The 12,909-nt window shown below is 39.5% G+C and overlaps 1 protein-coding gene across 2 annotated transcripts in view; it reads left to right on the forward strand.

Moving 5' to 3' along the window:
• Window positions 1–12,909, forward strand: part of CCDC150 (coiled-coil domain containing 150) — a 99,360-nt gene that overhangs the window by 63,365 nt on the left and 23,086 nt on the right. For both annotated transcript variants that reach the window (XM_082252048.1, XM_082252049.1), the window contains 11 exons: window positions 2,282–2,459; window positions 5,437–5,505; window positions 6,316–6,408; window positions 6,642–6,725; window positions 6,929–7,036; window positions 7,116–7,178; window positions 7,401–7,529; window positions 8,106–8,275; window positions 10,735–10,828; window positions 11,618–11,787; window positions 11,915–12,041. In XM_082252048.1, coding sequence (XP_082108174.1) covers window positions 2,282–2,459; window positions 5,437–5,505; window positions 6,316–6,408; window positions 6,642–6,725; window positions 6,929–7,036; window positions 7,116–7,178; window positions 7,401–7,529; window positions 8,106–8,275; window positions 10,735–10,828; window positions 11,618–11,787; window positions 11,915–12,041 — 1,285 coding nt within the window. The remainder of the gene's footprint in view (window positions 1–2,281; window positions 2,460–5,436; window positions 5,506–6,315; window positions 6,409–6,641; window positions 6,726–6,928; window positions 7,037–7,115; window positions 7,179–7,400; window positions 7,530–8,105; window positions 8,276–10,734; window positions 10,829–11,617; window positions 11,788–11,914; window positions 12,042–12,909) is intronic.

Raw genomic sequence — 12,909 nt, forward strand, 5'->3', positions numbered from 1 at the left:
TGATGGCTAGATCATAGACTGCCTTAAAGGCATGAAGGATGAACTACAACATTGTAATGTGTAACTTGATAACAATATTTCACTCAGATGTATATGCTTAAGTTATTTATCCACAAACATTCACCTAATTCTTATGGCAAGCCTGAAAATTATTTAATTCATGCTATATACAGTGCCTTGAAAAATAAATATCTGAAAAGTGTGGCATGCATTTGTATTCAACCCCAACCACCCCCCCCCCCCCCCGAGTCAGTACTTTGTAGAACCACTTTTCGCTGCAATTGCAGCTGCAAGGGTATGTCTCTGCGAGCTTTGCACATCGAGAGAGCGACATTTTTGCCCATTCTTCTTTTCAAAATAGTTCAAGCTCTGTCAGATTGAATAAGGAGCGTCTTGCCACAGATTCTCAATTAGATTTAGGTCTGGACTTTGACAGGGCCATTCTAACACATACTTTGATCCTAAACCATTCCATTGTAGCTCTGCCTGTATGTTTAGGGTTGATTTCCTGCTGGAAGGTGAACCTCCACCCCAATCTCAAGTCTTTTTTGCAGACTCTAACAGGTTTTGTTCTAAGATTGCCCTGTATTTGGCTCCATCCATCTTCCCATTCAACTCTGACCAGCTTCCCTGTCCCTGCTGAAGAAAAGCATCCCTACAATAAGATGCTGCCACCACCATGTTTCACAGTGGGGATGGTGTGTTCAGGGTGATGTGCAGTGTTAGTTTTCTGCCACACAGCGTTTTGCTTTTAGTCCAAAAAGTTGAATTTTGGTCTGATCTGACCAGAGCACCTTCTTCCACGTGTTTGCTCTGTCCCCCACATGGCTTCTCCCAAACCGCAAACTGGACTTCATATGGATTTCGTACAATGGCTTTCTTCCATAAGGCCAGATTTGTGGAGTGCACAACTAATAGTTGTACTGTGGACAGATTCTCCAACCTGAGCTGTGGATCTCTGCAGCTCCTCCAGAGTTAGCATGGGCCTCTTCGCTGCCTCTCTGATTAATGCTCTCCTTGCCTGGCCTGTCAGTTAAGGTGGATGGCCATGTATTGGAATCTTTGCAGTTGTGCCATACTCTTTCCATTATTGGATGATGGATTGAACCGTGCTCTGTGAGATGTTTGAAACTTGGAATATTTTTTTTTTATACCCTAACCCTGCTTTAAAATTCTCCACAACTGTATTCCTGACCTGTCTGGTGTGTTCCTTTACCATCATGATGCTGTTTGTTCACTAAGGTTCTCTAACAAACCTCCGAGGGCTTCACAGAATAGCTGTATTTACACTGAAATTAAATTACACACAGGTGGACTCTATTTACTAGTTAGGTGACTTCAGAAGGCACTTGGTTCCACTAGGATTTAGCTAGGGGTATCAGAGTAAAGGGGGGCTGAATACAAATTCACGCCACTCTTTTTAGATATTTTTTTTGTAAAAGATTTTGAAAACCATTTATCATTTTCCTTCCACTTCACAATTATGGACCACTTTGTCTGTGTCTATCACAAAAAATCCCAATGTTAGCTCAATCTCGTCAGGAGGCAATTACAAGATGATTTACGGCCCTTCAGTCCTAACTCCCTCTGTGTAGTGAATTCTCCATCTGCTGGCCAGGAGATGCGATGACACATAGCAACTTAAGCTTAGCGTAGACACATCTAATTTATTTCAAGGTGGCTCACACATTTAAAGGAAATTTGGGCAGCAAAACCCAGTTTAAACCAGTTACAATTCATGGGTCAACTTAACAATATAACATATCTCACAGAAACAATAAATGAAAAGGCTTTTGTTTGCCTAACACAGCGCTGAAAATGTGTGATGTCTTGTGTCTGAAATTGTGTTTTGTGGGAAAGCCGCTCCGTCTGTGTTCAGCTGTCTGATGTGTTAATGTAAGCAATTGTCAATTGTGTTCAGGTGTTGTCTGTCGTCTATATGCAAAATACAACTGCCAAGTGTCAAAGGATGTATGAATGAGGTGTGTTAGTCTGACTCGTTAATATGTAATTGCAAGGGACCACATTCCATTGGAAAGTGGGCATGAGCTGAAATGTATTATGAAATATAATATTTCAGTAAGGCACATTGATACACTCTTTCACCCAATAAAATGCATTTACGTTTTTGGTTGTAACATGACAAAATGTGGAAAGTTTCAAGGGGTATAAATACTTTTTCAAGGCACTGTAAATGATTGTGAAAGCAATATGACTGTCAAGACCATTTAGATTTGCTCTTTACTGTACCTATTTAACATTTGCTTTATAACTCATCCAGGGAGACTCTACGTGCTGAACACACAGAATGTCACAAAAAAATTGCACTTGTTATGCAGAAGACTGCTGTGCAGAAAGAGAGGCAAGATTCTACCATTGCTCGTCTGAGAGTAGACCTGGAATCTGCACTGAAGGACAGAGCAGTGTTAGATAGTGAAAAGAAAGTGCTGCAAGAGGAGGTAATACAAACCAAACTGTGTCTTGACTGATAAACATTGCTATCATGGTTTTGGGTTAATTTTATTTTGAATTTTGTTTTACAGTTATACAAATACAAATAAGCATTTAGGCACTGGCCCTCTCCGTTTCAGTAGTTATGCATTTGCGTTTTGTAAGGGTTTTTTTTGTACGTTTTAGATGCATTTTCATGCGTTGTGTATTTTTTTGTTTTTTACCAATGAGGATGTTTTTCCTTTAATGACATCATGAGAGAATGTGTTCTCATTTTCAGTGTATAGAGTTGAGAAAGAATGGCTGATTTTACACCTCTGTTTGCAGCTGCTGCAGCGACTGTTCCAATCTTCAAGGTGGCTGAGCACATGGCAGGTGGATTGTAGCTGAGCACATAGCAGGTATCCAGGGAAGGTACTTGTAACCATGGTATGACAAGCTGCCATGTGCTCACTCACAAGTTAACAATGCATGAAGAAATGACTGAAAATGCACAATACATTCAGTGGCCCAGAAAAAGTATAAAAATGCATGTAAAATCGGACATGCCTCATATGTAACAACCCAATTCAGCATGCAGATGCAAACAGCCTAGTTGAAAACAATGTATTTTTGTGACACATTCATTCTTATGCATTACAAAACACACACAAATACTCTAAAATGTGAACCAGGCCTTACAACATGACAAGGGATTCCCAGAATACTAAAGAGATATTAGAGCAGTTGTTGCCTACCTTGAGGATTGGACACAGCCATCTGATAAGTGGTAAGTTACTCCTCATTCACTTACGTGTGTAAATTTCATCTTGAGCTTATGATTTCTGCAAATAGCCCTTTATGGGTTGTAAGGAGACAGAGAAAAATGTGGAAAAAATGAGGTTGGAGTTGCTGGCTAAAAATTAAAACCAAATATTAATATGCAATTTTAGATAATTCACCTAACTAATAAAGATTTTTTATTTTTTTTATTCATGGTCATGATTACACAACCACTATACTTTCCTTTTTAAATGATAAGTTAAGTTTTTAAAAAAAAAAAATAATAAAATCATTTTTTTGGGAGCCTGGAAAGCATTGCACCAGCGATCAGCAGATCGCTGATGCCATCCAGGTCTCCTGCAGATTCAGCGTGAGTTGTCTGCCCCGTACATAGTACCGGCAGGCAGTTTCACATTGACAGGAAGAATCCAAGAACTACCAGAGCACTCAACAGCGCCGTGGTACTTCACTGAGAACTACAAGGTGACAGCTGCAAAGGCTGTCAGTAGTAATAGTCCCATCATTCACAGAACACTGTTAATGAATAACGCGACCACGTGGGACGAGTCCCACATGGCCGCTCTCTTTTAAAAAAGTTACAACTAATACAGGGAACTTCTCCCTGTACTGCTGTCACAGGAAGCGAATGCATCTGGAAGCGGCTGCATCGATGGGAACGTTTTACATGTTCCACCCTAAAAACAGGTGGAATAAGTAACATGTTTCCCAAGGTAAACTTATCCTTTAACTCCTTTACGACCGCCCGCCGCAGATGTACTGGGGCAGGCAGCCGCTCCTGGGCGAATCGCCGTACATGTACAACGCTTGCTCTCGAGAGTCTCGGGGGCGAGCGCACGCCGCCGGCGGCAGGCTCCCGCCCCCGCTCGTCAGTGGGGAAGCCGATGCGTGTCAGGCAGCTCCGATTGCCGCCTGAAACCCGCGATTGTTCCCCGCTGAGAGAGAAGGACGGTTGGCTGTTGTAAACACAGCCGACCGTCCTTCTCCCTGGGATGATCACAGAGCCCATGTAATCTTGCTATATAGGATCACATGTCTTTATGGTCATCTCAGAAGCCACGCCCCCCACAGTTAGAATCACTCCCCTAGGGTCACATTTAGCCCCTTAATCACCCACAGGGTTAACCCCTTCTCTGCCGATGGCATTATTACAGTAACAGTGCATATTATTAGCACTGATTACTGTAGTAATGTCACTGGTACCCCCAAAATTGTCAAAAATATCAGTTAGGGGTCCGATCTATACGCCGCAATCTCGCAAAATATCGCAGATCACCGCCATTACTAGTAAAAAAAAAAACAATAAAAATGACATAAATCTTTCCAATGATTAGTAGACGCGATAACTTTTGCGCAAACCAATCAAAATGCGCTTATTGGGTTTTTTTCTTTTTTACCAAAAATATGTAGCAGAAAACAAATTGGCCTAAAATGTTAAAAAATCTAGATTTTTAAAAAAAATTTGGGAATGTCATAAAGCAGAATGTAAAAAAAATATTGGTTTTTTTTTCAAAATTGTTGCTATTTTTTTGTTTATAGCGCAAAAAATAAAAATCGCACAGGTGATCAAATACCACCAAAAGAAAGTTCTATTTGTGGGAAAAAAGGGACGTAAATTTTGTTTGGGTACAGCGTCGCACGACCACGCAATTGTCCATTAAAGTAACGCAGTGCCGAATCGCAAAATAGGGCCTAGTCAGGAAGGGGGTAAAATCTTCCGGGGCTGAAGTGGTTAAGGCCCAATAGTTCTCATCCTCTTAAAGTTGAAGTTCCTTACCAAATTTGTTAGGAATAGTTATCACTAAGTTTCAAGCATATGACATGACCTATGACATGGGTCCTCTTCTTCCTCCTGGATTGGGCAGGCCTTATATGCTGCAGAGACTGGCATTGTGTCAATATGTGACATCACTCTTTGTAACCTTCTTCTGAGTCCAGAGTTGATTTAGGTTTTCCAATAACTATGCAGTGCAAGTGGCTAACTGATTAAATGTAAAACTAAACTTTTTTTTTTTCTTTTTTAGCAAAGTCCTCCCACTACTTTTTTTTTTTCTTGATAAATTTAAAGGATATTGTACAGAGATTTAAAATTTGACTGTAATTTGCGTATCCAGCATAATACCTTATGTTTATTCTACAAAATGAAAAGGTCTGTTAATATTGCTATAAAGTTATTAGCAATTGTATTCTGTAAATGTTTTACAGCTGGACAGAGCACAGAGTGACTTCCTGGAGAACAAACAAAACATGGAAATTCTGCTGACTGAAAATAAGGTGATATAAAAACCTATACTGTGGAAATTATACTATTACAAATGATATATTTATTACGTTTATTGTAGTTTCACTGCCATAGTGAGGGGACATCAACGATGTCTAGCTTATTAAAAGTTTTACATATTTGTTTATGCTTTAAAATAACATGGCTTTATTAGAGCAAAATAATTATTGTCCTATTACATTACAAGAAGTGAACCTGTTAGGTCAGTTACTTGCTTATTCATGAGAACAGGATTAAAATAATAGCCCTAAAGCCTATAACTTTTTAAAAAAAGTGAGCAATAGTAGCTCACATATTTCTATCCTTTGTATGTCTACTTTATGAGTTTAACTCTTCTGGTGACCGCTACATAGGTTTATCCAGAACTTGAACATATAATTGATTGTTTAAACAGAGGTACTGTCTATTTATTAGTTATAAACATGTATCCCAGATTGCATTTTAGTGATCTCATTTGTAATTACAAACTTTACAAATGTGGTGATTTTTAGAAGCTGTTCCAAAATTCTGTGACATACGCAGACTCTGAATGCAGTTATCTAGTATAAACATTATTCATCCAACTTGCATGTTGGAGTTAGTATTCGTTTTTGTCTGTGCACGACCCAGTTGAACATGAGGAGAGACCGTGCAAAGATTCATATGGTTGTATAAGCAGATGCAGTTTAAAGATGTTACTTTGTGAGTAACAAGGCTGTTTGAAATTCCTCTAAACTGAAGGTGTGCTGCTCATTCATTGTGGTTAAATTGTGTAAAATGTGTTACTGTATGTACTGCACCTGACATTATACTTTATGTTACAGCTAGAGTTAAGCTCTGTGCAGGCTTCTCTGTTGGCACATGAGCAGGAAAATAGGAGACTTATGGATCAGCTGGCTGTACTGGAGCAAGAACAGGTAAGGGTAGTGTCCAGGTGCCCAGCAGAGGAAATATGATTTCATCTAACTTCTTTGTCTGTTCTTTATATATTCTCACTTTGACTTGAAGTATGCTCTGTGCTCCCTACATTCTTTTCTGAATCTCTTACTTTTTCTCCTTTTTTGAAACATGTTTTTAGGGTAAATGGGGTGATTAGTACTCTACATATTTGTGTGCGCTCATTTCATGCAATTCTATTTTGCCTTTGTAGAATGCTAATAGACAAGTGGAGGCACTACTGACTGAACTGACAGACAGTAAGAGTAAACTGGCATATGAAAAAGGAAAGCTGGAGGTAGGATGCTGAGTGGTTTGTACCTTTAGTGTAAATGTCAACCATTTAGCGTTTGTATATGCTAATTTTAAAAAAAAATGATTGTCAGTTTATTAAAAGAAAATCAATGCCTGACAAAGTACACTGTATTATCAGAGAATGTTTAGTTCTTATTATCTGTTTTAGCATTGCCCTTATATTCCAGTTTCATATGTTTCATACAGAGCAGAGTACGTAAGTTACAGTCTGAACTGCAATCTGTCTGTGATACTCAGATAGAGAATTCCAAGCTTCGTAAACTCCATGATGCTGTGGAGATGAAGTACACACAGGTACACACAGTTAGCTGTCTGTGATGTGTTATTTGGCTAATAAATAGCATGATCTGATTATTTTTTTTCTTTCTTGAAGATTACTTCAGAGTTTGACTCTTGCAAAATCAGACTGCAGAGAACAGAGGCCAAATTACAGCAGGTGAGATGCTATGTAACTACATTCCTTTATTTTGTGTATGTGCAACTTGTACATTTAGGCAGTTAAGGCTTATATACCAGAATAAACCTTTAAATCAGCTTCCATGAACATTTCCAAAAAAGGAACTATTCTTGTACCGTATAATATAAGCTTTTGATTATAGAAACCAATGTGTTTGGTAGTATAATGCAGAGACCTTTGATGTGTTTGTATCTTTCACAGACTGTGAACTTGATGAATCGTAAGGAGGAGGACTTTACATTGGCTATCCAGGCCAGGGATGAGGCTGTCAGAGAAGAGAAAAAGCTCAGAGAACAGGTCAAAAGTTTTGAGGAGAAAGGGGAGCATAATGTAAGCAATACAGATAGAGTATCTAACTGTGTTCTGAGAATGTGAGCCATTCGAGGAGAAAAAAAATATGCCTGTGATTTGATGTGATCTCCTATGCCTAGTTCACACGATGAGAAAATTGGAGGAAAAGTACCGATATCGGAGCGATCTTCCGATTATATGATTGTTCCTACGGAGCTTTGGAGAGCCGATCATGACCTGAATTTTTTCCAAAGTTACAAGCAAGAAGATATTCTTTGTACGATAACAGAACAAATTATTTTTGTTTAATCTGTACAGTATTCGTCCATAAAAAAAAATCGAGTGACTAAGGCTGCACATGGTCAGAAACGAAAAAATACTTTACAATACAATACAATACATTATTCATCATCACAGGAAATTTTGTTCTGTTTTAGAAGAATTTCCGTAACTCTAGAAACCTATTTGTTTATGATGCAAGACTAGCATGCAAAAAAAAACCAAACAAACTATCATTCGTCCGATATTCTCATTGTATGTATCAAGCTTAAGTTTTTCTAAATATATTTTTTTCTTATATGATTTTTCATTATTATTTCCTCATTTCAACTCTAGAGAGTGGTCCTCCAGCAGCAGCTTTCAGATGTCTGTGAGGAGAGAAGTAGAATGTCTGAAACTCTAGAGAATATCTTGTCCTCCCACACTAAGCTCCAGAAGGACTTAGAAACACTGCAGACTGAACTGGGGTGCAGAGATGCTGACATTGTAAATTTACATAAAGACAGGTGCAGTAAACTATATCTCAGGTCTTTTAACATTGATCTTTAGTGATTTCTCAAGTCTGAAAATGAAATTGGTCTAGAAAATGTGCTGAAATGTGCTATTAGTTTAATCGTTTTGTCCCTTTTTTTAATTATATAATTTATTAAGCAACAAGTCACCACAACCTTTTGTTTTCTGTCTAGAAAGGTGGATAGCGTGAACTGAAGTTTGATTTGTTCATGGCAGCTAGGACAGAAAACCCAGTTTCCCTCAAATGTTATCAAATTTAGTGGGGCACACTTTAGTCTTAAAGTTTATTCTGCATGGAAATGCCTGTGATTGCTTAGCAATAGCAGAGTAGCCACCAGCCAACCTTTAGAACTAACAGCTAGTATCACCATATTCATTTATGAGTAGCAGTTGCTCAGTGGCCTGGGCCACCCAGTAGCCTATTTAAAGTTCCACCCATCAGTTATTAACACTTTCTAGAGGACAAGCAATGACTTAAGATATGTAGTTCATATGTACTAGAAGTTTAGTATATTCCTTCATCCATGCTAAACTATGTGGATGGAGGAATCTGTACTGTCAAGGGTGTTGGTGGTTGCCTGAATACCCGAACAGTAACTGCATCTAATAGGATGCAGTTACTGTTCAGCTGACATTCAGTGGGTTCACACTGAATTTGGAGCGGCTCGCAGCAGGGGCTCCAGTGCGTCCCCGTGCAGTGTTTTAGATCTGAATTTTTTACTGAATTCGGACCTGAAACGGACCAGAAGACGTACAGGACCTTTCTGCAAGCTGTTTCGCAGCCGACATGGAGCTGTGTGAACTGGCTCCATCAAGAGCTGGGCACAGTCTCCTGTCATGCAAATTGGATGCAGAGAAACCTGCATCCAATTTGCAACAGTGTGAACCCGGCCTGAATGATGACAAGCCGGGGGGGGGGGGGGGGGGCTGACAGGGCCACCCACTGCTCGAATTTCAAATGGGACAGTTAGATTACTTCAGGGGTGCTCAATCTTTTTGAAGTGTGAGGGCCACTTAAAGCGGAATTCCACTCAAGGGGAGGGGGGAACGGGTACCTGTTCTTGACAGGTACCCTGTCCCCACTTTCGTTGGACCTCGCCGCGGCAAGATTCGTTAGAGACTCTGCCCCCTTCTCCTCCCTCTGCTTCGTGGCCATTTACCGAGCGCAGCACGCTTCACTGCCGGGTTTCCTTACTGGCAACGGCGGCGGCAGAACCCAAAGTGTAGCTGCTGACTTTTAATTTTTGGAGGGGGAGGCCAGAACTCCGCTTGAAGTGATTTGATGACCAGCTGCAGGCCACAATGAAATGAAATGGTTCAGAATTAATTTTTTTTTATTTTGAATAGCATATTGAACATTTTCCTGCTGCAGCTGCTGAATGCTGGTGGGAAGGAGAGGAGGAGAAGCTGGCTTTCTGTAGTTGCAGGGGGAAAATGGAGAGAATTTGTTCCTGTATATGCTGCCCCCGCCACTCCTGTGTAAAACAGAATGTGATAGGGAGGCAGCATGGGGTGGGGTTGCCATTGAGACCCCTGATGCTACATCAGTGGTTGGGGGTGTGTAGTAAAAATATGTCTCAACTATGTGGTTTTAGAAACCCCCAAACTGCAAATGTAAACAAACCCTTACTGTCCCGAGCCCTCTATAAGGCTACTTTCACACTGATGCGCTGCGGTTTACCTTTTCTGTGGGTTAGCTGCACTTTGCCATAGACTTCTATTATATTTTACAAGTGGGTTGCAGTTTCTGAAAGCACAATAAAACTCCTGCATTCAGTATGAGGTTGAGGGCCACATCAGAGAGCTCCGAGGGCCACATGTTGAGCATCCTTGAATTACTTCTTTACCACACAGTAAAATTAACTGCTGATTATCCATCCGTTACTCACCCCAAAAAGTTTTAAATCAAACCAATTCAGATAAATGAGTCTTGCCCACTTTTATATGAATATTCAGATTTTTTTCACACAGTTAAGAACACAAAGCTCACAGGGAGGTTCGTTGGAATGAGTTCTGTACAGTTCTCTGAAAAAAGTAGTAACCTAACTCAAGAGTACCCCAACTTCACTTTTTGATAATGGATATGCTTTAAAATGTATTTAAGGTGATGATTTAAAACTTTTGTTAAATGGAATTTGGTTACTGTGCAATTGTATTGTTGGGAAATATTTCACAGCTGAAACTGTCTTGTCCCTTTATTGTGGCAATCTGCATCCAAGACCAGTTGAATGTTTACATGTGGTTCCCTTGTGTAGAATTTAGTTCCATTTGTGTCTGCTATGGCTACATACCCTTAGAGAAACCTAAGATTTAAGATCCTAACTCAAATAGGATATAGATTTGTAGATTATACCTAAAGTACCGAAAATATAAACCTATTGCTGTGATTTTCAACAATATTATGTAGCAAACTTGCACTTTGTGGTAATTTGACTATATCAACCTTACTCAGGGCTAATAGTCAGAAGCAGATTCAGAGACTGGAGGGGGAGCTTTCAGAGTTTAAAAGGAGGCTACGAACTGCAGAATTACAACATAATGGAAAGGTGATTTAAAGGAATGCTAAAGGATTTTTTTATGTATGTTTTATTTATTTATCAATGTTCTTTCTGCAGCTGCTGAAATCTGTTGAATTTTTCTGAATCTCTTACTTTTTCTATAAAAAACTGTCTGACTCAGAGGAGGGACACCCTCCTCACTCTTATAGAGACAGCAAAAGCAGGATCCTAAAGCAATATTAAACCCAAAACCAAAAATGTAATATATGGCAGCTTACCAATCATTAGATGTGGTGGCTGCTTTATTTACTTTTTTAGGCTTTTTCCGCTCTGTTTTCATCTGATGATTAGGCCAGTAACACACTTCATGTATTAGAGTGCCCCACTCTAATGAATTAGGCTAATCATTGTAAGCATCCCCGTCAGTGGTATGTGGTTTGTTTCAACCCTATAATTGCTACATCTGCAGGACATCTTTATCTTTTAAAAAAGCAACAGACTTATTAGCAGACAGATATAAGTAAAAGAAAGAAAGCCTAAAAAAGGAAACATCTAAAAACTGGTGGGCTGCAATATAATAAATATTTGCTTTTGGGTTTAATACCGTTTTAATTCTAAGAAGGATGCAGGCAATGCTGGGGGGTTCATTATTAGAAATCTCTGCATGCTTTGCAAACATCGTCATGTATGCACCCTGTAAAAATGCTTGTTTGGGAAATAAAGATTTCAAACATGTTAAAAAATGTAACCTTAAGAAATTACAAACAAATTTATAAAATACCTGAACAAAATTTTTATTCAAGTTGACAGACTTATGCCTTTTTGCTCTTTAAACAGATAGAACCTCTTCAAAGATCCATAGAGATTGCATGGGAGGATAACCGAAAATTATCCCGTGCTCTGGATCAGGCTGTTCAGAGAAATACCCTTTTACAGCACTGTGTAGAGGAACTGGAAGAAAGGCTCCAAAACAAAGAAGCACAGGAAAAGCAGTTACTTTTAATAAAGTATAATATCTTAATGCTTAATTGAATCAAACAGACACCTATATAATATTAAAATATATATATATATATATATATATATATATAAAATCTATATAGGGCACAATAATGTACTCCTTTTTTTTTTTAGGACACAGGCTGAAGAAGAAGTCAGAATGAAGGATCAACTATTAGAGGAACATGTTACATCTTTAAGCAAACAGCATCAATTGGAGAGTAAAGAGGCAAAGAAGATTGCACGAAAAGAGGCAGCAGAGGTGAAAGAGTGATATATATATTATCACCCCTAGCATTGTACAGTAACACTTGTAAAGATTTTTGGAAGAATCATACATTAAAAAAAAAAAGGAGAAGATTCTTTTGAAGACATTAGATGGTTCAATGGGTTAACCGCTTGCCGACTGCGCACAGTATATTTACTGCGGCAGTCGGCCCCGGCCAGGCAGAGTGACGTAGGTCTACGTCGCTCGCCTGTCACTCCTTCCAGAGCCAATAGCGGGCGGGCGCGCGCCCGCCGAGGCGCGCGCCCGCCTCGGCTCGTTCACGGAGGAGTGCGGGAGTGTGACTGGCGGACCCGATGTCCGCCGGTCACACTACGATCGCCGCTACAGCGGGAGAAAGACAGAGCGGCTTGTGTAAACAAGCCACCTGTCAGTTCTCCCTGTGTAAAAGTGAAGATCAAACAGTTCTACTATGTAGAACTGTTGATCTTTGTTTTTACACTAGTAGCCATGTCCCTACACAGTTAGAATCACGCCCCTAGGACACACTTAACCCCTCCCTGTCCAATACTGTTAACCCCTTCCCTGCCAGTGTCATTTTTGCAGTAACAGTGCATATATATAGCACTGATTACTGCAGTAATGTCACTGGTACCCCCAAAAGTGTCAAAAATGTCAGTCAAGGGTCCGATCTGTCCGCCGCAATGTCGCAGTACCGCAAAAAAAATCGCAGATCGCCGCCATTACTCGTTAAAAAAAAAAACACCAAAAATGACAAAAATCTTTCCCTTTGTTAGTAAACGCGATAACTTTTGCGCAAACCAATCAAAATACGCTTTTTGCGATTTTTTTTACCAAACATAGGTAGCGTAAAACAAATTGGCCGAAAATTTTAAAAAATTTT

This window comes from Pelophylax lessonae (genome assembly GCF_965119305.1).
Source record: "Pelophylax lessonae genome assembly, chromosome: 3".
NCBI classification, from domain to species: domain Eukaryota; kingdom Metazoa; phylum Chordata; class Amphibia; order Anura; family Ranidae; genus Pelophylax; species Pelophylax lessonae.